Raw genomic sequence first — 25008 nt, 5'->3', positions numbered from 1 at the left:
TCAAGAAACACTAGTCTGGGAAACGTGATTATAACAGGAGCCTGTGGATTTACTTCTTCACCAGTCAGGCCAACGTTTCATGTCTTATTAGCAATAAAGGGCACAATATTTACTACAAGCCTGAACCATGAGGACAGAGCAGTGAGATACAAAAGCCGTATGACAGGGGCAGTCTCAAATTAATAGCCTAGTTACGCTCTACCACAAACTGGAAAGGCCTCCTTCATTCACGTCCTGGGGTTTGGGTTAAGTTACAACCCCCACGGTAGTAAGAGTTTTTGTGAAGAGATGGAAACCAGCTGTTCTTCGTCCTCTGAAAATCTGAACTTTAGCACCTAGCACTGTTTTGCGTGGTCCCAGGAGGCGGGGCCGCTTCGAATATATATTATAACTAGGCACCTTGATAGATAGAGGCGGAAGGACTGGGTGCCACCCCGCCCAGCGCCTCTTGCAGGGGCTGCCCGACGCCTTCGGAGGGAATAGCTCTGCAGCTGGTAACTGCACGGCTTAATCCTTCTAGACTGAACCACTTCAGATTTATGCCAGTGAAAAGCAAACGTTGTTTGTAAGTCATTTAATTGTGTTACTGTCTCTCAACTTTATCAGATGCTGCTGAGGCCAGGAGGGCTGTGCGCAGTCCTGTGGGATGCTCTGGAGTGCTCCCAGGCTCGTTCTAAAGGCCCACAGCTCAGAGACCCCAACGCTGCCTCTTCCAGACTCGTAACAAACTACTAATTTAACGGGTTCAAATGGTATTTGTCTCAACTCAGGATCCACGTTGAAGGCTGTAGCTCTAAGACATTCACCACCTTGATTACAGAGTACCATTAACTAGTACAGGCTTAGGTTCAAACCTGGTTTATTAAGTTCTTTGGTTAAATATTGTTTCTACACCCTTTTGGAGCATTGTAAGAACAAAGATAATGGTATTTTATAGAAAGACTGAAAACCCATCTTTTGCTTTCTCAGAGCAAAGACTGAATTTACATTGTTTGTGCACTATTATAAATTCTTATAATTAGGCCAGACTTATAAAAAGGTAGAGATTTTGTTGTTGTTCGTTTTGAAAAATAGATTCTCCTGGGCTAGCCAACATCACTGTCCTGGGACCCAGACGCACAAGAGTCTCTCGGTAAAGGCTGCTCGGCACATGGTCGGGGGAGGCGGTCAGCTCATCATGTCCAGACTGCACGGCTCGATGCTGCCGTCGCTGCGCAGGGCCTCTGCCACGTCTCTTCTGAAGACGGACAGGTTCTGGGTGAACCTGGGGAAAAAGGAAGAAAGGCGGGGGGCAGTGGCAAGGCCGAGGTGGTGTGAGCCTCTGGATGATAAAGCCACTGCGGAGCTCAGGACCTTGGAGAGGGCCCCAGATCCTGGCCCAGCTCCCGCCTCCCTCCCGCCTCCCTCCCGCCTCCCTCCCGCCTCCCTCCCGCCTCCCACCTCCACTGCCCACGACTGTTCTGCCACCAACACCCCCACCCTCCTTCCCCTCCCGGAAAACAAGGCTTACCACCAGATACACCTGGACCATTGTGAGGGGCACATTTGGTGGGTGTACTATTTAAAAACTGTTCTTAAGAGTCAAATTACACACAGATGGTAAGGAATATAAAGAAATGATTCAAAGTTTATGTGCCAGGCACTGGGTTGAGTTTACATATAAATTCACCTAAGCATCACAAGTCTTCCCAAAGGCAGGTATTCGTATCCTCATTTTGCAGATGAGAAAACCAGGCTAGATTACCTGGGTTCGAATCCTGACTCCACCACTTCTTAGCGGGGCGATCGTGGATGAACACTTAACCTCTTGTCTTGGTGCTCAACTGGAGAAGCTACTTCACGGGATTGTGGGAAGTGAGAATTTACTGAATCAATTTAGACAATGCCCATAAGTACTCAACCTAGTGCACGGCACACGGAAAGCATTTGTACTCTCTTAAATGGGAGGGCTGTCTGGCATCATTTCACAGAGCAGCTCAGGAGGGGGTACTCAAATTCCCAAGCCTCAAATGCAATCTCCCCCCAACAGGCACCTGCGGTGTCCCCATTCATTCAGTCTCTTCCTCCTGCCAGAGGATCGTGGCACAGGACGAGCAGACAAGCGTGTGTTTGCAGAGCCTACCCGACTTGGCCTTCTATTGCCAGAGCCCAGACTGGTGACTCCACCACACGCTGCTGTGGTTTTGGAATGATTGATGACTTGCATTTCAAATGGTGAAGCATCCGAATGTTACCACTTTTATAAAAGGCTTGTGCAGGCAGTCCCTTCCACCCCCTGCTCCCCGAAAAACAATTTCTTTCTACGTTGTTCATTATGGTCTGTTTCCTCCATTAGAAGCTCTGTGAGGCAAAAACCTTGAACAATTAGTTCACCACTGGTATCCTCAATGCCTGGCACATAGTAGATGCTCAATAAAATGTTCTGCTCTAAATAAATGAATGGATGAATGCATACCTGATAAGTCTGGGTTCCTTTCATTTAGATCTCATTGGCAACTTTTGTAAAACCAGCCACTCTTAAAGGTTGGGCAGAGGAAGGAACTAATGTTTACTATGGCTCCTTTGTCCTAGGGACCATGCTTTACAACATTCTGTCATTTCAATATCACAACCAATTTTGTTGGTGAGAAAACTGAGGACCAGAGCAGTTGACTGCCTTACTCACTGCCACACAGCCTGTAGAAGGCAGGGATAAAATTTAAACTGGAGTCCGGCTAACCTCAAAGCCTGTGCTTGTTCAAATGCCGGGAAGCCTTCCCTCGTCCTTCATAGCAGATCTGAGCTTTCCTTCTTTTGACCTTTTCAGTGAGTTATTTTTTATATCTTCTGTTGGATTATAGAGTACATAAGGGTACAGGCTGCATTTTATTCATCTCTGCATCCCTATGTAGTGCCTAGTGTGGTGCTTAAAAAAAAGCAAATGGGGCGCCTGGGTGGCTCAGTCGGTTAAGCGTCTGCCCTCAGCTCAGGTCATGATCCCAGGGCTCTGGGACTGAGTCCTGCATCGGGCTCCCTGCTTCTCCCTCTCCTCCCCCACCCCCACTTGTGCTCTCTCTCTCTGTCTGTGTCAAATAAATAAATAAAATCTTTTTTTTTTTTTTAAAGCGAGTACCTAGTAATATTTATTGGATGGAAAGAAACTGAGTCTAGGGTTACAAGGTGTAACAGAAAAGTCACATCAATATGTGAACTGTGTTAAGCACGATCCAGTTATTTTCCACAAGCCAGAGATGTTGAGCTTACTGGGCAATGCTTACCTGTCTCTGTTCTTGATGGACAGGTTCTGCTCCACTCCTTCCATCAGGTTCCTGAAGCACTGGGCAAGGACCTCCTGCTTGGGGACAGGCTGGCTGTTTATCAGGCTTGCCCTCAGTTCACTAAAATACTGTGGGGAGACAGAACAGCCTCAGGGCCCTGACGCCAAACCTGGGCCCCGAGAGAGCTGGGGGGGAGGGTCTCGATCTGCTCCATCCGCTCAGTGCTCCTCACTCTCAAAGGAGCTTCGGTCCAGGATCACTTTGAACTTTAAGCCAAGGCAACAGATACATTCCTAGGTATAAACTGTATTATCCCTTCTCATAAAGATCTCTTGTGATAATTGTTCTACTGTCACTGAACAATTTAGGTCCTCTGTGGGGGACCAAGTGTGTGAAGGTCTTCCTGACTCTCACCTCCACTCATCACAGAAAGGCTGAAAGAGGAAGGGCCTCTTCCCTTCTGAGGCAGAGGGGAAGAACTTAACAGGGAGAACTCGGGGTGACTGGAGGAAAGGCTCAGGGTCCCCTCTCAGGCTGCAGCATCATCCATGGCTTTAGTGACTGAGTCCTCACACAACCCCGGACTTTGTCCCGAGTCCCTGTCCGCTGGCTCAGGCTGGGTCTGCCCCGCCGCTGAGGTGGGGTCCTAAGGGGGCTTGCTTCGTTCTGGGAGGGCCTTCCTGCACTAAGAAATACACCTGTCGTGCCTGGTCCCAAAGAGCTGCACAGCCCCTCTCCTCTGCTGGGGTCTGCAGGCTTCTACCCACACACAAGCTCTCACACGACCCACAGCTCCTCATCACTGGAAACAGCTTAATTTCAGCACAAAGACAACATTTTGCCAGTCATGTGTTTATCCTTCCAAGCCCAAACAGCATGATATTTAATTTCCATCATACATTAAAACAGCCCACATCAAAAACACACATAATATGTAGTCAGACTAATACTTAAATACTCTGTATCAGAGGTATTACACTTAAACCACAATGTCTTCCTGAACAAGATTGGGCATGCACAAAATTACTTATTTTTCCCTTTTATAATGATACAGTGACTCACACCAAATAGAAAATTATTAGTTTTTCATCCCAAACCATGAAATATTGCCTCCATCAGTAAAGTATAATATTGTGATGTCATAAGCTTTTTCTAAACACTGAATTTGCCCTTATTCCCTCTCAATCATTTTAAAAGAACTGCTCTCTTTTATAGAGCTTGGATTTAAATCACAATAACACCGAGGGAAGATGAATGACAGTGCTATTGAATGTGGCTAAAATTGGATACTTCAGCACAGGTGAATGATGAGACAGCTCTTCTCTTTTTGATATATTTTCTTCTTCTATTAGTTTCCTTCCAAGGCTGGGATTTCAGTTTGAATTTTAATGTATGCGGCTGCCTCTAATCTCACTGTCTTTCTCCCCAGTACCATCTTACTGTATAGACAATTCATTCTCTCGAGCAGTAATGCACTGTTCCTGCCGACTGCCAGGGGGACGAGGGGTGCGTCCAGGAGGAAGCTGGAGGGCCTGGGAGGCCGCCCTGGGTGGTGAGTGCACTTATGAGCTGGGGCCTTGTGCTCTCAGATGGAGGGTGCTGGCTCCGCAGTGAGTCCCTGAAGGGACGACGACCACATAGGGCAGTGAGGATCCCAAAATATAAGAGGAGCAAAGAATTGTAGCTCGGAATTCCACAGGAAACGGGGTAGGGGAATGAGGGTGAGCTTGAAGCACTACTGAGCAAACCACCTGCCCAACGTGTGGGGGCTCCGGGTTCCAGAAGAGCTGGTCTTGAGGCCTTCACTTACCTGAGGAAGATCTGAGGCCTTTGGGGAAGGGCCTTCTGGGGGAATATGGCCTTGCCCCAGAGTGTTCAAGGTTCCAGCTCAAGCTCCGTTGTTCCTTCTGTTCTTCTTGTCACAGCTCGGCCTGGCGTACAGCTTCTCCCTCCTCCCAGGGACCACCTCCTGTGGACCTTACTGCAATCATACTCACCTTCTCGTTGAGCAGGATGAGCCCCAGGAGAGGCCTGGATACTGACCACTGGTTCCGACAGTCTTCAAAGACAATGGTGTTCATGAGGACAGACATCATCTAGAAGACAGAGTCAAATAAGACCTTGGCTCAGAGGTCCCCCCAATCCCAGGCCATGTGCTCACCTTCTACCTCTACATCGTGCCAATAGCCATGAGGGCTCTTCCTGGACAAAGAGCTTTGACTCTGCAAGCCTATAATGCTGCAGGTTGGAACTCTTGGCCAAGACTCCCAGTGCCCTGAGGAAGAGTTTCTACCACCAAAGGCTTCAGTGAGAACCTTCTGGGTGGGCAGAAATCAGAGGTTACAGAGCTAAGAGGATCAGTCTCTGCCTCTCAACCCTGGTATGCTTTCCTCCATGCAAGTGGCCAGATAGAAGCCCAGCTCACTTCCTTCCTGCCTCTCATTTCACTAGAGGTCAAGTTATGGAGGGGGAGCATCTCTCAGAGGGAGGGAGAAACGGGACACATTCCATGCGACCTCGGAAGGTCCTGTTTCCTGCTGGCTCAGGCTCATTTGTTCTTCATTCACTAGTTTACTCACTCGCTTCACTTTTACATGTACATACAAATGTATCCTCTTAAATTCAAAGTCTGTAAGACACCTCTAAGAGAGGTCAGAGAACAGGCATCTACCGTGACCTGTGCCCTGGAGGAGCTAGAAGCTTCTTGGGGCAGGGCACAGAGCAGACAGATAGTCAGAAATAGGGCTGGGCCAAGTGCAGTGGGCTAGCAGAGGAGGGAGGGATGCTCCTGGGTCTTTGGGGAGAAGGCAGGGAAGATTCCACAGAGAGGGTTCAGTTTAAGGACAGCATCATAAATGTGTTCTGGGCAGAGAAGGCAGTGCAAAAGGAGGTTGGGAAAGAACTGAGTGTGACAGGAGAGAAGAGACGGGGGCCAGAGAAGCCAGACCCCAGCGCCAGGCTGGTAGACCATGCTGGGGAGCCTGGACTTCATCGTGATGAAGGGAGAGCCTGTGATGGGTTTGTGGCAAAGGAGAGACATGCTGAGATCTGCACTTAAGCAAGATCCCTCTGGGGACAAGTAGAATGCATGCAGTTGTGGGTGACATTAAAGGAGGAAAGCCAGGGTTGGGGTTTCTGCACTACTCTGGGCAAGTGGCAGGGAAACAAGCTTTGCTCCCCTGCGTTCAGCTGATGGTACACTTGCCTTTCCTTGGCATCTCTAGTCCTTCCATTTCCACAGCCCCTGAGCTCCCGTGCCCCAAAGAGCGCAGGGGAAATGGCAGTTATGTGGCCAAGCTACCACCCACACGATCCCCGACTGGGCTCTGGTGGTGTCGCCTCTCGTGCCCTGCACTTCTGCAATCCAATCTGCCTGGCGATCTCAGGCCAGTTCCTGTGTCAGTTTCATTAGCTATCAAGACGGAAATAATAATCTAGCCCAAGAAAGCTCTGAGAATCAAATGAGATGGTGGATATAAAAAGTGTTGCAGAGAGGAAAACGTGCCATAAATGCTTAAGGTATATGATAACAGCAGTAATGAGCATCTCTGTAGTCCGAAACATCTGCCATCCCATACATCATCATCGTCATCCTAACAGTTAGGCTACTTGCAGATGAAACCGGCCAATTCCACACTTACTGTATGTCCAGTCTCTCTGGGGAGAGGCGAGGTCTCAAGCCTGGCACGCTGAACATCACTTGTAGATTACATGCTTCCATGTACAATCTGACAAGCCACCCAAAGTCATAGAGCCACAAATTAAACTGACAAGCAAAACTAACAGATCTATGGAGACAGTCTAAAATATTATGGGCTTCACAATCTGAAGGCAGAATGGATATTTTAATGGAAAAGATTAAAGTTAGAGGCACCAAACTCCTCCAGTAACTGACAAAGCATCCTGAAGTGATGTGCCAATTACTTTATACGGTTCTCCCGTGGATTCATTTGTCTGAATGCATGTATTTATGTCTGTAATAAGTAAGGCGATGTTTGAATAAAATACTTTTCTAAAAATAAAGTTGGCTAAAATGTTTGATTTTTAAAAAAAATTTTTTTTACTCTTCCGGAAAAATGGAGATTAGTGAGCAAATCTGCTCAAGTGCTATTGACGTGGCAGCTCATCTCCAGAACTTTTTTTTTTCTTTCTAATAATCCTAGAGGGTATGGGGGAAATAGCACAAGCGATGTGGCAGATTCCTTTGGAGAAGCTCCCCCTCTCCCAGTTTGGAAGAATAGTGGGTGAAATGCCTAAGTACAGAATCCTGTTCCAGGTAATGCAAAACCTCTGGTAGGAGGCTCTCTGTGCTCAATGATATGGACACATGCAGACTGAAAGGGGAGGGCCCTGGGCGACTCTGCACCAGCGCACCCCAGCTTGCATGGAGTCACAGCACCAGAGGATTTAGTACGAGGAGTGCTTTGAGCAGGGCCCCCTCCCCCAACTTCTGCTCACTTCCATACTGTTACAGGATGGCTGCAATGGCCATTTCCGATCTGCTCAACCGAGGCTACATTTTCCAGGGCCTATGTTGAAACACATTATCCACTGTATTATCCCAAGCAGCTCTTCTGCCCAACCAGGGAAGGGACCATTTGGGAAGAGGAGCTGTGTGGCTTGGTCCACTTAGGAAAACCATAATCCACACTGCCTCAGCACTTACTCCTTTCTCCTTCCTTCTTCCCACAGGCTTTGGCGTGAGTCTGTAGGAAATGGCCCTCCGTGAAACAAAACCAACATGGTGTGGTAGGGACAGGCTTTGGAGCCAACCAGAAAGGAGGCCAGATCCAGGCCTGCCACTTACCTAACCTGGATGCTGGGCAAGTCCCTTCAGTTCTCTGAGCCTTTATTTTCTTACATATAAAATGGGGGATTATAGCAACTACTCTGAAGGGCTGCTGTGAGGACTGACTTCCTTCATCTGTGTCAAGCATTTTGTACCGTGTTTGCCACCCAGTAGGCACCCAAAAATTACTAGTGTTCCTTCACTGCAACTATGGCTTCCCTCTGTGGTGTGACCTAATGGAATCTCAGGGCTCAACGAAGCGCCCCATTTCATGTCTTGATTATGTTCAGATAAATGAGACTATAGTCTCCTTGCAATTATCTAACTTCACTGAGAGTTGCAGTCAAAAAATAAGCCACCATAGGAAATAGTCCCCAAACCATCCCTATTTGTCTGGCACATGTATTAGCACGGAGTCTGAAGGACAGTGTTTCTGCTGTTCTGAAAACTTGTTGTCTTCCAAATCAAACACAAAGCTACCACAAATATCTGACCCGGAAAGGTAAGACAAGTTCTGTTGTGTCATCTGGATCGCTCTTCTCCCCTCGGCCCCTCTCCTACGCTTCCGCCCTAAGATGCTTTGGGCACAAGCCCGAAGCACAGCAGACCCTGCAACCTGGATATGCTGGTCACGCTCTCCCAGCGGCAAGGTGGTGACCACACGCTCTCACACCAGGCGCTTCCTGTTCCATCTCCGGCTGATGTAGAATAAGCAGAGATGGCACTTGTGTTGAAGGCTTTGCTGCTAGATGGCGAGTATGTACTCTAAGGGAGTTGGAGGCTCAGTGGCTCTAGAAGCTGGGTAGAGCGGGATGGTGGGAGTCACATGGCCCCAGTGAGTGCCGGGTGATGACTGGTAGTGAGACTAGTCTATAAACTCCTGGGCGCTGAGACCACGAGGGCCTGCTCGCTGTACCCCCAGGGCCCGGCATGGCATCTGGCACACAGCAGAGGCTTGGGAAATAGCGACTGAATGAAAGAATGGGTACGTGAATGACTGAATGAATGAGAAAGGATGGATGAACTATCAAGAGCGAAAGTATAAAGAGCTAAAGAACATTTTGAAAGGGGATCGTATAAAAAACAGAGAGTTCTGGCCTCAATCTCTGGCTAAACTCTGAAATGGGTAAATATCTAAATTAATACACTGCTCATTTCCAAGGATCTTGCCCTTGTGTGCAGAGCCTGAGAACTCTCCTAAGCCGCCGGTGTCCCTCCAGCCAGCAGCCAGAGCCCTCGTGGGGGCTACCAAGGCTGAAGGCTGACGCACGTCTTCTCCACCGACCAGCAGGGGCACCCAGGAGAGGCCGTGCCCCGTGAGTCCTCTCATTGCCCACGGTCCTAACAGTTACCGCTTATGGAGGGCCTTCTGGGTGCTCAGCACTCTGTTCGGCACGTGCTGGGTCTAACCCTCAGCCAACCTTGAAGCAGGCCTTATCCTCACTTTGTAGACTACGGAGCTGAGGTCCTGAGCAGGAAGTTCCTTGCTCGAGGCATCAGGCTACAGCTCTCCGGAAGTGAGGGAGGACTCAGATGCGCGCACGGGTCTGCCTGGGTCCGGAGGCCATGGCTGCGCCCTCACGCCAGCCTGCTGCCTGCCAGTCTGTGGCGGTGCTGAGTCCATCAGCAGCGTGTCTGGCTCCTGCCGCAGCCTGCTGGGGCCCTGACGGTGTGGGTGGCGAGGCTCGCTTCCGGCCACGGCTCACTCTGGCACCTTCAGTGGGCCTCCCGGATCTGATGCCCACACGCATGCCCTCTGTTCAGCCACCGTGCCACCTGCCGAAGAGTCAGGCAGCTGCTGGAAGCCCCGCACTGAGAATCCAGGGCAGCAATTCCTGGAGAGTTTGCAGACCTTCCTGCCTCCTACCTAACGCTTCTAGAAATGTGGTTAACAGATTTTCAGACTCTCAAGATGAACAACAGTAGACATAATTAATAGACTGTCTCTGGAAAATGGTCCATTGAATGTTTTTCTAAAAATAACAATTTCCCTCCCACCAAAAGTACCATGTACACAGTAATTTAAATTAACATCATTGAAAACATTAGTAAATTACGCTAATTTCCTTTGAGTTACAACATTCCCTACAAGGTGAACGCTTTTCACTGTTAGCGTTCTTAGAGCCTACAGAATAATGTAACTAAAAACCATTCCACAGAGTTCTAAGAACTAGATGAAAAAACTCAAACACTCCCTCTTGCTCCCGGCCTGTATCAGACAGACAAAAGCCTGAAGCTGGAGCAACGCCATGAGCCCTGACAGCGCAGGGCCTGAAGCCCGGCTACAGTAAGGGGACCCCAGCTCTTCCCTCTTCGGGGTCGTGTGCATGTCAGGCGTACTGCGACTGCGCCGCCTGCTCAGCCGGGAAAGGGAAAATGGGAACGCGACAAGAGCAATCGGTCTTGCCCGAAAGGTGGTAGAAAGAGGGCCTGAGAAGGAGGTTTTGCTTTGACAAAGGAAGGACAGCCAGAGAAAAGGCGAGAGGCCCTGGATGAGGCTTCCCTGTGCCTGGATCTAAGTGGGGGGGCAGGGGGAGGAAGACAAAGCAAGGATAGTCAGGGCTGTGCCCAAGAGGGCATGTCTGCAGAAGGAGGTGTCTTCATCGGTGAGGTAAGGGGCCTTAATGGGAAGAGGAGTAGAATACACAATTCTCCGCACCTCTGGTCAAGCTAGATTGTTCTTGATTTTGATACAATGAGCTGGTGAAGTTTTGAGGAATGACCAATGATAAATGGACCCAAAACTGAAGAGCTCGTCCTGAGTCTCAGGAATCTCTTGGTGTACATACGTAAATGGCCTTTCAGAAGGCCAGTAAGACAGCAGGGGGAAGGCTGGCCCTAGTTAAAAACAGTGAAACAAAAACAGGATTGCCGGGAGAGTGCAGTCGATTCTGAAAAAGCAGAGAAACCTTCTACCCAACTCCACAGTAATTTCTCCAGAGCCCCATGCCCAGGTTGGAGATCTGAACGCTGCTGAAGGAGGAAAGCTTCCAGGTTTTCAGTGCTTGTGGAAGTAAGGGAGTTGCTGTCATTACCGAGTGCTGTTCCTGAGGCCACGTGCACAGCAGATATTGAAATGTGATCCTCCTCAAATTAGATACTAGTCATCTTTAGGGAAAAGGAATCAATTGTTCTCTTCGTCTGCTGTCTACTGATGTGATATTAGTGGAATGTTATGAAAAATGAAAGCAATGGACAAATAAGCATATATTTTCCTGCCTGGATTAACTAAGCCCCACCATCTATGTTACATTAAATCTTCTAATGTCTGTACATATTAAGCACTTTCGTAAATTCTTATTGTGTCTTTACAGCCTCATAATAGTAGCAAGTATTTAGCACTTTAAATGAAAAAAAAAAAATCAAACAAAATGCAAGATGCAGTGAGCCTCTTACTTTTAAAGAAACAAGATTGCAATCAATTACGGGTGACCCGCTCTCCTTTGGAAAATCATTTGGGAGTCCTCCCTACTTGGCCTTTGCACAATGCTAGCTTTGCTCTCGAAGTTAAAAAAAAAAAAAAGAAAAGAAAAGAAAAGAAAAGAAAAACATCTTTTTTACCAATAAAGGTATTGCAGGACTGGTTGACTCAGCTGGTTATATATTAGCAGTGAATATTTCCACATCTAAACCACCAGCACTCTCTTCCTCCGCCCCCTCCTCCACGAAGCTTAAGGATGCTTTTTCTCCAAGTGATAAATCGCCCAGGATATTAAAAAAACTTTTCCATCCATTCCATCCATCGTAAAATCTAAGGAAATACACAACCCAGTTTTGCTGTTGTTTCAATTTTCTCCATTACCGACATTACCCCTAGTTCTGAAAACATTCATTTTAATCATAGTTTATTGGGGAAAGAATTACCTGCCAGTCTCCTGGCTTATACGAAAGAAGATGAAGTTGGAACGAAACTTCAGGATTAATTAATTGAGAGTACTGCATGTAATGTGTCTACTCTGAACATTACAGCACACATCACAATGAAAACAGTTTTATTTTCCATGGTTGAAATAAATTATAATAAATAATTCATTTCAATGGCAGAGATGTACTGGAGAGCAAGAGCAACAAAATTGACTATGCTACACTTTGAGTCTCATTCTTGAATCTTCATTATCCATTTGAAACTTTTTACGAGTAGTAAATCATATTTCAAGTGGCTGCAGATCTCATAAAGCAGCTTGCTGCATTCAAATAAAACCAGAAAACCTGGGGCACCGGGAGTCTGCAGGGCTTGCCACTCAGCACTATTTGGGAAACTCTTTCTCACTCTTCTCTTGCCAGCATCAAACAGAACACTTTCCCCATTTGACGTAAAAATTCAGCATCGCTCGGAAAAACGTCATCTATGTCTCCTCTGGGTGGGAATGTTGGGAAAATCTATATGTAGAGGAACAGCCTTCACCTCCAAAACCATTTTCCTCTAATTTTTATTCCCGAATGAATGACAGCCACACAGCCAGGTTCTAGAACCTCTAATGGCCTCTCCTAGCCCCTGGGGGTTCCTAAATTAGCAAATATGTGTACAAGCTCAAGAGAGAGGGGGCACGCGTGCTACGACTCTGCCTAAAAAGACCAGCCTATCTTCATAGGATGGGTGATATTTAGCTTGAACCTTAAAAGATGCATATAAGCATCACCAGGGAAGAAGGATGTATCAGGAAGAGGGAATAAAAGGAGAAAGGACAAAACAGACAGGGCTTGGGATGTCTGAGAAACAGTTAGCCCCTTCTTTTGAGTAGAAAGGAGCAGAGCTGAGGGCGGGGAGCTGAAGGCTGGGCTGAGTCCAGGCTCTAAAAGGCCTGTGCTGTCATGCTAAATGCAGAAGCGAGTTTGGGCCAGTGCATAAAGGGTAGCCTTCAAAGGATTTCCGAATAATGCTGAGCTCTGGGATCTAGAACAATGACTGATGGGAGACCGGAGCAAGGCAACGATGCGTCGGTACTGGAGGCAAGGGGGCATGTTTAGATACTACTGCAAAAGTCCAGCCCAGAGACGGTGAGGGCCCCAGCAAGTCTGGCAGCAGAGACAGAGAGGAGCGGTCAGAAGCCTTGCGTGCATACCCCATTTTCTTCCCAGGCAATGAAATCCTTCCAAGAAACGCAACCTGCCCCTGAAGCTGTAGATAAAGTCAGAGCTTTAAGAGCATGGCCTCAAATGCAGGACTGCCCGTGGAGAGAAGGGGCTGGGTGCTAGATGGCCCCTGCAGAGCTAAGGGCGGTGGGGAGGTTGCTGCTGTCTCCCAGGCCCACAGTCCAACAGTGAACTCGGGAAATAAGGAGCAGTGAGATGAACCCCAGCCGGCGGACGTATATAGGCATGACGGAGACTACAAGCACACGTCTATGTTAAATACTCAGCGATAAAGTAAACTCTAACCGAGGCCACTGAGAATCAGGGAAGGGAGTGGGCAACAGCATGCTACTTTATTGAACGGTCATCACAACATTTCCCAATGAATATCGTATTTCAAAACAGAGCGATATCAGGCATAATGGCACGAGGGCATCTCGTGCAGTCATCCAAGCAGAGTGCAATGAATATTGTATTTCATAATAAATATATTATCCTTACAGTAGGAGGTTCAATGTTTCATTGTCTCTCATCTGTCACTACACTCTCCCTGATTTCCTGAAGGGCTTTATAGTTAGATGGACCTAAAAATCTTCATAACCAACAGTGGAGGATTATTTTACTTATTATGTTCAAATGATTTTGTGTGGGGAGAAAAAGTATTTTTGTGGCACATTCACAGGGCCCTCGGAAGCATTTTCCATTAAAGATTAGTCTAGAGTTTATGTTTAAACCACAGAGGACAGCATGCTGCCTTTCAGATTTGAGGGTTTTTATTTATAGTCATCTAAATGGCAGAGAGTGCTGGCCAGGAGGCCAAGGAGATGATTCAGAGTTACTGAGATTTGGAAGCTCTTTTGCCCTAATAATTACATAGGAAGCCTAAGGAATGACAGGAACAGAACCCGGTTCCCTGATTTATTCAGACATTTACTGACCACCTACTTTGTGCCAAGCTCTGTGTCACACCCTGGGGACATACAGATGAACAAGGCACACAGTCCCAGCCCTCAAAAGAGCTCACGGTCAAGGAGGGAAGGAGATCCACAGTTTATAAGCCATGACAGCACAGCATAGCGAGTGCCACAAACAGAAGCTTGCATGGGAGGCTTTAAGAGACCAGAGGTGGCTGATGAGCTCTGCCTCGGGTGGGGGCCAGGTGAGGAAGGTTTCACAGGTGACATGTGGAGCTGTCGGAGAGAATGAGCCAAGTCTGACAGGCACACAGGGTGGGAGAAGGGCGAGCAGGTGGGCAGGTTTGGGGACGTATTTGGGGGACGGCGAGCAGTTCTGTGGGCCTGGAGAGGGTGTGGAGGGGGCGGTGGAGGCAGAGGAGGCTGAGTAGGTAGGCAGGGGCCAGATCTCCTGAAGGGCTTAGGGATGGGTGCTACAAAACATGGGCCTTATCTTGCGGGCAATGGGGTGCCGTTCAAGGTGAATGAACCTGGCGGTGACACCGAAGAAGGACAAACCGCCGGTGGAGCCCCTCTCCAGGTGGTCCGAACCTTTAGGAGGCCTGGGCAGTCTGACTTCCAATCCATCTGACGGATGCAGCTCTGTTCCTGTTCCAGGATCGGGAGGCCACAGGCATAGGTCACCTGCCTGGCCCCTGCGCCTCAGTCGGGGTGGATCTCGGCTCCCTCTTTGCTGGCTCTGTGGCCAGTACCCTGAGAAATGGCACCTGCCATTACCTCCCTTGGCCCGCAGCGCATAACTTAATAGTGTCCCCTGTCAGGAACGGTTCTCTTTGTCAGGAAGCTTTTTATTGATGTTCAACCTTCATTTTCCCTTTCTTAATACTATCCCATTATGCCAATACTCCACTGTGCCATGCTAAGTAATTCCCTTTCCTCCTTGGCATTTACATCTTCCAAGTATTTATAGACTTATCAAATGCCCCATTTAGTTGTCACTTAGGCAGGCTATACATATTTAGCTTCTTTAATCTGGCCCCATAAGCCAGCCCTTCAATTCTCCTAAATCACTTGAGTTCCTTTCCTCCAGGTTTCTGTCAATTTGTTTCCAGCCTCTCTGTAATGCAGGGGGCTCAGGAAGAAGATGGGGTTGGGGAGGGAGGGTTTGCTTCTTCTGTGGGATAAGAGCACATCATTTGCTGAGGCCAGAATTGCTCCCTTCAAGTGCAGACTCCAAAACAGGCCAGGCCTCTGGAGGGCTATGAGGCTGTGAGCCCCTCTCGTGACGTGCCAGGTTCCTTTCACCCGCACACAGGTTTCCAGTCACTAATATTCCACTATTGGCTCTCATGACGTGCAGGTGCACACAGGCAACAAATACGTACTAAGTGCCTACTACGTGTCGGGTGCCGTGCCAGGGACTTCTCCCTCCTTCTTTTCCTCTCCCTCCTCATTTCTCACACGTATTCAATGCTCACAGACTCACTGGGCGCCTACTATGGGCCAGGCACTGTGGTACAGAATGGAATAAAATGTGGTCCTCGTGGCCTTAAGAAGCTCCTGGAGCCCAAGTATTTATCAATCTCTTACTGCCCACCCACCAAGTTGTTTCCTTCCAATCCTAAAGGGTCTCTGAGAAATCGTCCCTAAATGCACTTAACTCTAATTGACGCTTTTAGTTCCTTGAGTGGAACTTCTTCGTCCTATCTAAAACTAGATGCCACATTAAGTACGGGCATTAACACAGAGCTCTTGCTTAGGATCTTCTTTCTGGTCTCTCTGGGGCCTGAGAGAGTTCTCTCCAGGCCCTGCACTTCTCATCGCTCCTTCTTGGCAGTTTACTTCACATTCCTTATTCACATGACCTCAACTAAGTATGCACTTGAATTGTTCTTCTTTTCCACAGTAGCGATGTTCCGAGTTATGGGGTAGGCTGAGGAGTGACAGAATGGGAAAGAGCTAAGGCGAGGGGTCTTGGCTAAAGTCTTGGGGAGTCTGGGCATGAGACTTCAGGGGGGACTAGCTCAACTACCTGATCCTGGGGGCCAGTTCCAATAAGGCTGAGAATTGCCCTGGTTGAAGTGCTGGTATCTTTGAAGAGGTAAAGTATCCCAAGGACACAGTTAGAAGTATTCAAAGCCAGGTACGTTGACTGCAAAATCTGCTCTGATTGTAGTAAAGCAGAAAATCCTAACAAATACAGAATTTGCAAGTAAACGATTCTGAAAGGAGGACGGAATTTCGTCCGTCTGAAAGCACTGTCTGTATTTTCCGAAGCATGACAAGGGATGAAGAATTAACATGCAAGAGTTATTCTTGGGTGCAAAGCTTACAAGGTAGCAGTAACTCATGACAGGCCAGAGGATTAGGGAACCTTAACCTTGTTCTGTAAGTAGTGATCAGACTGTAATCAAGTAAGAAGTTTTCTTGAACATACCAGATGGGCTCATAGCCTCACCAATGGTTGCTGCTGGTTAAACTTTCCAAGAATTAAGACAGAAAATGAATATGAAAGTTCAGCTCACAACTCTGGCATACACTCACATGCTTTGGGAAAATCTCCCATTATTTACCCTTCAAGTATGTGAAAAACCAGTGATTTTTTAACTGTAAAATGAATAAATCAAGCCTTCAGGAAGCTGACCCTCACTTTCCACAGTGCCATTCTCTCAAGAAACTCACAGAGCTTCTCATACCCTTCACGACACCACTTGGAGAGATAAAGGTGGGAGAAATGCCAAGAGAGGAGAGCAGGTTAAAGCCCCGGGATGCCTTGGTAAGGTAAAAGCTATGTGAGATCTAGAGACAACAAAGCCTCAGTTGGAGTCTCAGTACTGCTGTTTACTGGGTCTGTGACTTTGCCTCTGCATCTCTGCCTACTTGTCCCATACAGGTACTGTGGACTGAATCTGTGGACGTACCTATACTCCCAAGTTCAGAAAATAAACCATATTGGCCCTACTGCTAACTAGAGTTTCTGTGAGACTCAGAGGAGACATGAGGTGTGAAGACATGTCAATGGAAAGAGTCCTAAAGCTTATTCTCATTCTTGCCATCACAAGGTGATGCCTGGAGTGCATAGGAAGAATAAGGGAGGAGAAGTCAGTTTGGGGCCAAGAATCAAATCCAAATGACACCGTACCTGCACCTCCCCCCCGCCCCCCACCCCAGTGAGGGTGTGCGATCTTGAGAATGTGTGTCACACGGAGAACTCTAAGAAAGGCAGAACACACGTGTGGGACTAAGAAGACCTAGGTAATCTGGCTGAAGTCACGGCCTTGGGATTTCCTGGAAAGGACACTTTTCGCCTTTATACATATGAACAGCAGCAGGGATATGTTCTCCTTAGGGACATAAAAAAGTTACTGGTACCTGTACATTGTTTTTCAAATTTTACATACTTACTGAATACCTTCTCTGTGTTAGGTGAGTCTATACTCATTGGTCCATTTTGTCCTCATGCTTCCCTGAGTCAAGAATCTCTTGGCTGTGAGGACAGCAACTACCAGAGATAAAAGTCAGGCCTAAAAGGGGTGACTTGAGGATCCCTGGATTAGGCAGTGTATATGGGTCTCTCGGTGGCTGGGAAGGCCGCCCCAGGAAGGCCGGTGGGATCGTTCTCAGTCTCTCTCTGGGGCTGCTGGTCTCCTTCAAGACCCTCCCAGCATGTCTGGTGCTTTTTCCTCTTGCTGTCGACTGGCTACTTCTCTGGGCAGGCAGCAGGGACAGGTGCCACATGGCTCTTGGTTTTTCAGGTCAAGTGAAGACCAGAGGCCGACCCACATCTTCTAAATGCCAGATCCTAAGTCTAGGGAAGAGGACTCAGTGAGCCAATCTGGGTCAAGTGCTTACCTCTTGTCTAATCAGTGCTCAAAGGAAGGGCCCTTGGCTCAGTCAAGGATTTATAAATGAATGAATGTTGTGAGTCCCACCCTGCCCCCTCCTGCCCTACCAATCCTGTCTCTAGGTCATTTCCAAGTAGTATTGCACAGTGGCTAAGAGGACACAGTTCTGCTACTTAGAAGCTGTTACAACAGTGACTGGGCTACCGGACTTCTTGAAGCTGCACTTATGATATTTTGATTATAAAATGTAGAAAAGAGTATCTGCCTCCCAAAGTAGTGAAACTTTACGAATACAAATATAAATACAAATGAGAAATACATTATATTTAAGTACTTAGAACAGAGCCTAGCATATGATAATTATTTCTACTTCTTTTCCATCATAACCATTCATCACCACCATTGTCTGCGTCTGAAGTTGCTCCTCCATAGTGACCTCTTAGGTCTTAGCAACCCTGCAGGAAATAAAGCTTCTATTACAGGATGGAGGAAAAGTCTAGATCTTTAAGAAGGAGGTGTGGAAGTTCTTTCACTTTGGAGTGGTAGGGTAAGGAAACACTTCTAACTCAATCTTTTCTGGTCCAGCTAATCAGCTTCTTTGTGATATCCGTACAAGTTTAGGATCCTCCTGGTGAGCCCTGGGCTGGCTTGGGTATGACACAGGAAGACAGTCTCAGGTGTCATATTCACATGTCACAGAAACACTGCTCAGAGCATGAAGACTGTGCTTGTGTTAAAATGTGGGAGTGCTAATCCTGAATGACTTCTGTTTGTGAAATATGGCTAAATGCTGCTCCCTGCGCTGTGTTGGCATAAAAAGGCAGATGTCATCTGCAGAACTTCTGAGAGCAGACAAAACCATCCCTTTAGAACACAGATTGTGAGGGTGCCTGGGTGGCTCAGTCGCTGAAGCGTCTGACTCTGGATTTCGGCTCAGGTCATGATCTCAGGGTCCCAAGATGGAGCCCTGCGTTGGGCATGGAGCCTGGTTAAGATTCTCTCTCTCCCTCTCTCTCTGCCCACCCCACCCCCGCCCTGCACACCCCCCTCTCTGAAAAAAAAAAAAAAAAAAAAAGAACACCGATTGTGAGATACTTCCTCAGAGTTGATGTCAGCATTTAATCTATGGATTAGAAATTTTCCTTGCAGAGGCTTTAAAAAAGGATACATTTAGGGAACTTTTAATTTACAACGATAGCCAATTATGACAATCACCACTAACGAAGAGGCTAAAAACCAACTTGTTTGCCATTTGCCATACTGGGTGAGAGATCTGTTATCAAGCATGCCTAATTATTTTGGGTGAAACCTGTGTAAAACTCTGCACTTTTTTCCAGATGCAGTGTTCTCTGTTTTACATGAATGTGAAGGAAAAGGTATGGCCGTTGTTCATCTTTTACAACTCCTTTGCTATGCTGAGAACATTTGCTGGGACTACACAGCAAAACGGACTGTGCTAAACTGTAGATAAAACACCAGTGACAGATTGCAGTCACTTTAATTCATAAAGAAAATAGTTGGAGCCCCTGGGAATGCCGAATCGAGCCACTAGCACCCAGTGACTTGACGCTAAGTCACAAACTACATTATATATTTCAGTTTAAACACAAAGGCTAATGGACACGTGACTTATTTATTTCAAATTCTTCTTTAGGAAGAGCTGGCTCTTTTTTCTTTTTTTTAGCTCTTTGGAAAACATTATGCTTCCCCTCTTCTATAAACATACAAATATAATTGTAAAATGACATCATTCTGTTTTCATTTAATTACCCCTGAAATGCTTTCTATTTAATATTCATTACTCAAAAGCTAATTTAAAAGAGAAAGAGATGCGACTTATTAAAAAAGATGTACTGTCATTCACAGCAATAGTTATCTAATATACAGAAGTTAATAAAGCAGATTAATCTACAAGTCCCTTTAAGCCATTCTGGAGTTTTGAACAACTGCCTCTTTGACCTTTCACCTTCCTGCTGCGCACCAGTAGCAGGTGCCAGCTCTACAGAAATTACGGCCGCGCGTCTGAACGCAGGGTCTTTTCTTACTTTGCTTCTGACCAGCAGCTGACCCTGTAGGAGTGATTGTTTCTGGTGCCGGCCTACAGGCTCCATAAACCAGTAGCAGATAAACAAAAGGCTACATATACCAGCTGCCTTGCCTAAGGGTACCGTCCCAGGCTGACACCTCCACTCCTTCTCCAGCGTCCCAAATTGCTCCTCGTTTGTTTCCATACATGCATTTCATCCTTGTTACATTGTGCAAGGGGTGGGCGGAGGAGAAGACCCCCTAAAACAACAAAAAACCCCGTCCCTTCCTTCGAACTTGACTTTTGAGTATTCCATGTCAAACTGTGTTATTATGATGCTAATCTAGGCCTGATTTAGCAACTTTAATAAGAGGCTAAACCCTCTTGTAATGAGATAATAAAATTTTATTATGTATTTTAATATTAAAAGTCTTAAAATCAAACTCTTCAAATCATACACTGCTACAGAACTAAGGTACTTAAATATCATAGCCCCAGAAAATGGGAACTCGAAAAAGCACATTGTGGCTAATTTTTCATTCTCAGAAATGTAAACATGGAATTCCTATGTGGTGGCAGGGAAAGCTCCAACACTCTTAATTATGTGCAGGGCAGAATGAATCTATTCAAGTATGAAGCACACTGTACCATTTCCAGCAACAGCGTGAGATGGCTTTGACAGTTATTTCTTGGATACAAATTACACAAGTATAAAAACAATCCCCATAATGATTAAATGCAGTTATGTACATAGGAGAATACCAGTGCAAATGGTAACATATTTAAATGGTTTTTCCTTCATTAAAAAAAATTATATATGATATTAAACCATCAATCACTGCTGAGGCACAGGAGCTTCAATGTATTGTCACTGGTTGAAATAAATGACTTGGAGACTGAATTCTGGCTCATTCAATATGGTGTCTCTGCTGTTGCTTAGTCACCCAACTCTCTGCTGGTTTGGGCTACATCTGGTGGATTCCATCCCTTTCAATTAATAAGGCAAGTTATGCTATCAATGGATTACATCTTTAAACTGTGCTTAGAGGTAGAAAAACACATGTCCTAGTGGGGAAAAAAAAAACAAAACAAAAACCACTTCTCTGTTCTGTTAACCATTTGGAACAATATTTGAAGTGCTTATTTCTTTCTTCACCCATGTTTAGGATGAAATTTTCTTGTGGAATTTCAGCAGGATCGTTATATAGTATATAAAGGTGTAATGTCCTCTTAGCATTCCCATTTCGTTTATAATGTAGCAGTCTATGACCATGCTGGCTTTGAAACCTAAAGTCACTGCCTGCGGATTGTAATTCTGCAAATGAATTTTGGGGGGTTTGTTTTGCGGACACTCACTGACCAATACAAGGTGTCAGGCTCTGCTAGATGCTGAGACAAGTATCAAGCCTGAAGTGATCTTTGGGTAAGAAAAGGTACTCTGTTAAAGACAGATATTACAGTTCTGACGATAATTTGATGATTCATAAATTAAGAATAGGTTTTTATTTTAACCAATTTTTCTGTTTTAAAATACCATTTTTTGGTTATACTTGAAACAGTCATTCAACAAATACTTCCATAACAAAAATATAACCAAAATGGCAAAATAGGGTATATAACAAAAAATTTGGACTAGAATCATCCTTTTACAGATGGATCAATGATTTTATAATATCACAGATAAGATGCCATTTTAGTAAAAAAGAAACATAGCTTTTCTATTTTTTAAAGTTATATACTTTAACTTTCTAAACTGATCTTTAGGGGTGGTGGTCACAAATTCATCATTCAAGAGTTTTATTGCCATCTGGATTTTTATTATGTGGCTGTTACCTAGATACTTTTGTCCAACCCTGGTCCTCTCATATATTCTGATTTGATCCTTAGTAATTAGATTGTGTACACACACACACACACACACACACACACTTACTCAAATACGATTATTTTGAAGATTAAAAAAAATGTTTGGGAGGTGTTAACTGAGTTTCATTGACTGCTGACTGCATCCATTCTGCATGCAAAGACACAACCCAAATGTAAATAAATGCCCTCTTTAAATTTTAATAGACACCTATGTATAGAATCAAATGTAAGAGCAAAATAACAGCATCCTTTTTAATCAAGTAATCAAAAAAGTGTGCTTCAAAAATTATTAAAACATCAGCAGTCCCACATGGGATGGCTGTGAGAAGTATCAGGGATCATACTTTGGGAGATCTTGGTTCTGAAATCCTCTAGGACTACATAATACATTGGTGGAAAACTGGTAACCAGACTTACTGTGCTGGCCTGCAGAGTGTTCTCTTCTTCTTGTTTCGTTTTAAATTTTCAATCAGTGGCCAACATCAAAAAACCTGGATTTCTGGTTCTCTTTGGGGTTGAGAGAGGTAATCTCAATAGAACTGCCAACACTGGGTCGTACCTTCTTACAGGGCAAGAATGAGCTGGCCCTGTGTGGAGGCTGCCCCCGTAGGACCGGGATGTGTACTCAACTTGGGTTGCTTTCCTAAGTTTCAAGTTTTCTGCTTGGCTCTGTAGGCATCTTAGTTTGTAGAATGGAAAGGATAGGGAGAGGGACGCTCAAAGGTATCACTTTGAGACTTGCCAACATGAGAAACCCTTAAGAACTAACAGTACCCAGTAGCAGAAGCAGCTTCCTTTAGAGAAGAGAAGCTGTTTGCAACTAGAAAGAGGTGATGACTGGCATTCTATACTGATGAGTCAGTGGTGAGAGTCAGGATGAAGCCTAGAGATGCACTGGGTATGGGGGACGGAGAGAGAGCACCTGTTGCTTCCCCATCTTCATTTCACAGCTGCCATATTGCCTCTATCCGAGAAAAACGAGGTTGGAACAAACCTCAAGAGCTACCTCAAAGACATTAAAGGAAAGGAACACAGGCACATCATGAGACAGTGATGCTGTTAGACTCTGCCGGCCTTCTCGAGGATACAGGTCCCACTCCCATATTATACTCTCAGTGTCCGGCAACAGAATTACTGATTGGGTGTGGGTGTAGGGTAGGGGAGAGGAAGGTCTGTTCGCTCTGCCTCCGTGATGGTGGGAAGCACAAGGCTCTCTGTACCAGCTGGCAAAGCAACCTCCCTCTCCCTTGCCCACCGCCTCGCTGGGTCACTGCCCATCTGTTTCATCCCGGCTGCAACACGAAGTTGGGGTATAGGATAACTGCTCTAAATCATTCTCCCTTAAGGATGGCCCCGGTGGGACTTACTGGAAGCTCAACTTGCCTCAGTGTGAGTGCTGAAAACATACATACCACCTCAGATTAGTAGCCGTCAACAAGCTATAGCTTTGTGGTCAAGCATGTGAACTCTGGAGTTCAACAGGCCAGAACTGTAGTTTTTCCACTTACTATGTGTGACCTTGGGAAAGTTAGTTACTTAATCTTTTTGTGCCTCAGTTTCTATATTTAGAAAATGGCTATCATAATACCACCACTTCACAGACATACTGTGATGATGAAATCAGATTACACACATACATAAAAAGCTCAAGCTGCACCCAGTAAGCACTTATATTTTGCCAATATCATTTTTTTCTAGAAATAAATACATAGTCCACGCACAGAGTGCTGTGAAGAAAAGTCAGATTGTGGCAGCACGTGCAAAAACCAGTTCTGTCCTGAAACGTGAGTTCCTGCTTTCTACTTTTGCTGTCTAATGACCTATCCCTGGCTTCCTTTAAACCCTCTATACCCATGTTGTCCTCTGATCTAGTTGTGAATGTTCCTTCAGTGTGTGCTTTGGGTACCAATCTACTGCCATATTTTTGATAATAAAGTGGCAAATCAACCAGACTGAGCTAATGGGTCATGTGGAGGGCACACTTTCTATTTAGGGTCCACTAGAAATGCCTTTAATAACATTAGACGATCTGGCTAATTATTTTTTAAGAGGATAAGAGAACATGAATATACTTCATCTGCTTAAGTGTTTCCCACAGCTAAGTGGGAAACCACTAAGAGTGTTGCTAAGGTTCTATAGGCCAAAATCTCAACATCAGTTAAATATGCGACTACACTTTCTCCTACTTAGTATTAGGGAATGGAATCTTAAGTATGAAAGATGTCTTGTATAGGATGTCAAAATGTTGAGCAGTATCATTTCAATCTAAACACAAAAATGAAAAAAGAGCAGATGATTTCCCTTTTGCTGTAATTCACTTTGGGATGCATGTCATGGAGAGCACTATACAAAAGCAATTTTCATTGATTGACTGACTGATTGAGGAAAAGGGTGAATGTTCTTTCAGCACACATCCCTACTGAAGTATGATTCTTATAGCTCCTGACAGCTCTTCACAATTTGTAGTTAAATGCCAGGCTGGGGGTGGGGGTGGGGGGACGGAGGGAGAAAGAGAGGGAGGGAGGGAGTGAAAGAGAGAGATAATCATAATAAGAACTCTTTGGGGGGTTTTATGATAGCTGACTTATACAAAATAGTTAAATAGATGAGGGTGAGATAAATTCAAACCTAAATGTTCTATTTGTCCCTTCAATGTATTTAGATTTTAGAGAATATAATTGCTAAAAATACCTTGTTAATAAGTTAACGGCATAACCTAATCAGTAATACTGACAACCACAGAGTTCTTGTTCTACTTCTGCGGAAGGTGCCCCTCTCTCCAGAGCAATTACTTATAGCTGCAATTCGGACTTAGACAAGCATTCAGCATCAGTGCCCTATTCTTATAATCTGAAAAAGAATCCGTCACCTCTCTGAACTGCCCCTCTAATTCTATAAAACACACTCCTCCATTTACCTAATTTGGGCAAATCTTTCACTCTGTGATATAACTAAATGAAAGCTGATCTATGGCTTATATAAGAGGCAAACACTTAACATGACCAGAGGTAAAACTGAAAAAAATTCATACAGAAATTTAATTTTCCAAATTGCTGTAGCCCATCTGTGCCTAATCACTGTTACTATTGGCTTGTTCTTAAGATTTTAGTTTATCTTTCTAATGGCATAAGAACACAGGGGGAATATTTATTCTTAATATATGTAAACTGGGTTCTCCTCAAGTGCTAAGTCCAAGGAATGCTGGTGAGACAATAATTCTTATTTGCAATGGTTTCAC

General features: G+C 45.6%; 1 protein-coding gene across 2 annotated transcripts in view; it reads right to left on the bottom strand.

The window, feature by feature from the left end:
- Window positions 1-753: 753 nt before the first annotated feature.
- Window positions 754-25008, bottom strand: part of RANBP17 (RAN binding protein 17) — a 322877-nt gene continuing 298622 nt past the window's right edge. The window contains exons 26-28 of one of the 2 annotated variants that reach the window (XM_032403702.1): window positions 5255-5353; window positions 3258-3385; window positions 754-1264 (exon numbers count right to left, since the gene is read on the bottom strand). In XM_032403702.1, coding sequence (XP_032259593.1) covers window positions 1168-1264; window positions 3258-3385; window positions 5255-5353 — 324 coding nt within the window. In that variant the 3' untranslated portion in view covers window positions 754-1167. Of the gene's footprint in view, window positions 1265-3257; window positions 3386-5219; window positions 5354-25008 lie in introns of those variants that run through there. The other variant, XM_032403703.1, reaches the window with a different exon arrangement.

Source organism: Phoca vitulina, unplaced genomic scaffold (genome assembly GCF_004348235.1).
Source record: "Phoca vitulina isolate PV1807 unplaced genomic scaffold, GSC_HSeal_1.0 scaffold6, whole genome shotgun sequence".
NCBI lineage: Eukaryota > Metazoa > Chordata > Mammalia > Carnivora > Phocidae > Phoca > Phoca vitulina.
This window is presented reverse-complemented; position numbering and strand designations above follow the sequence as displayed.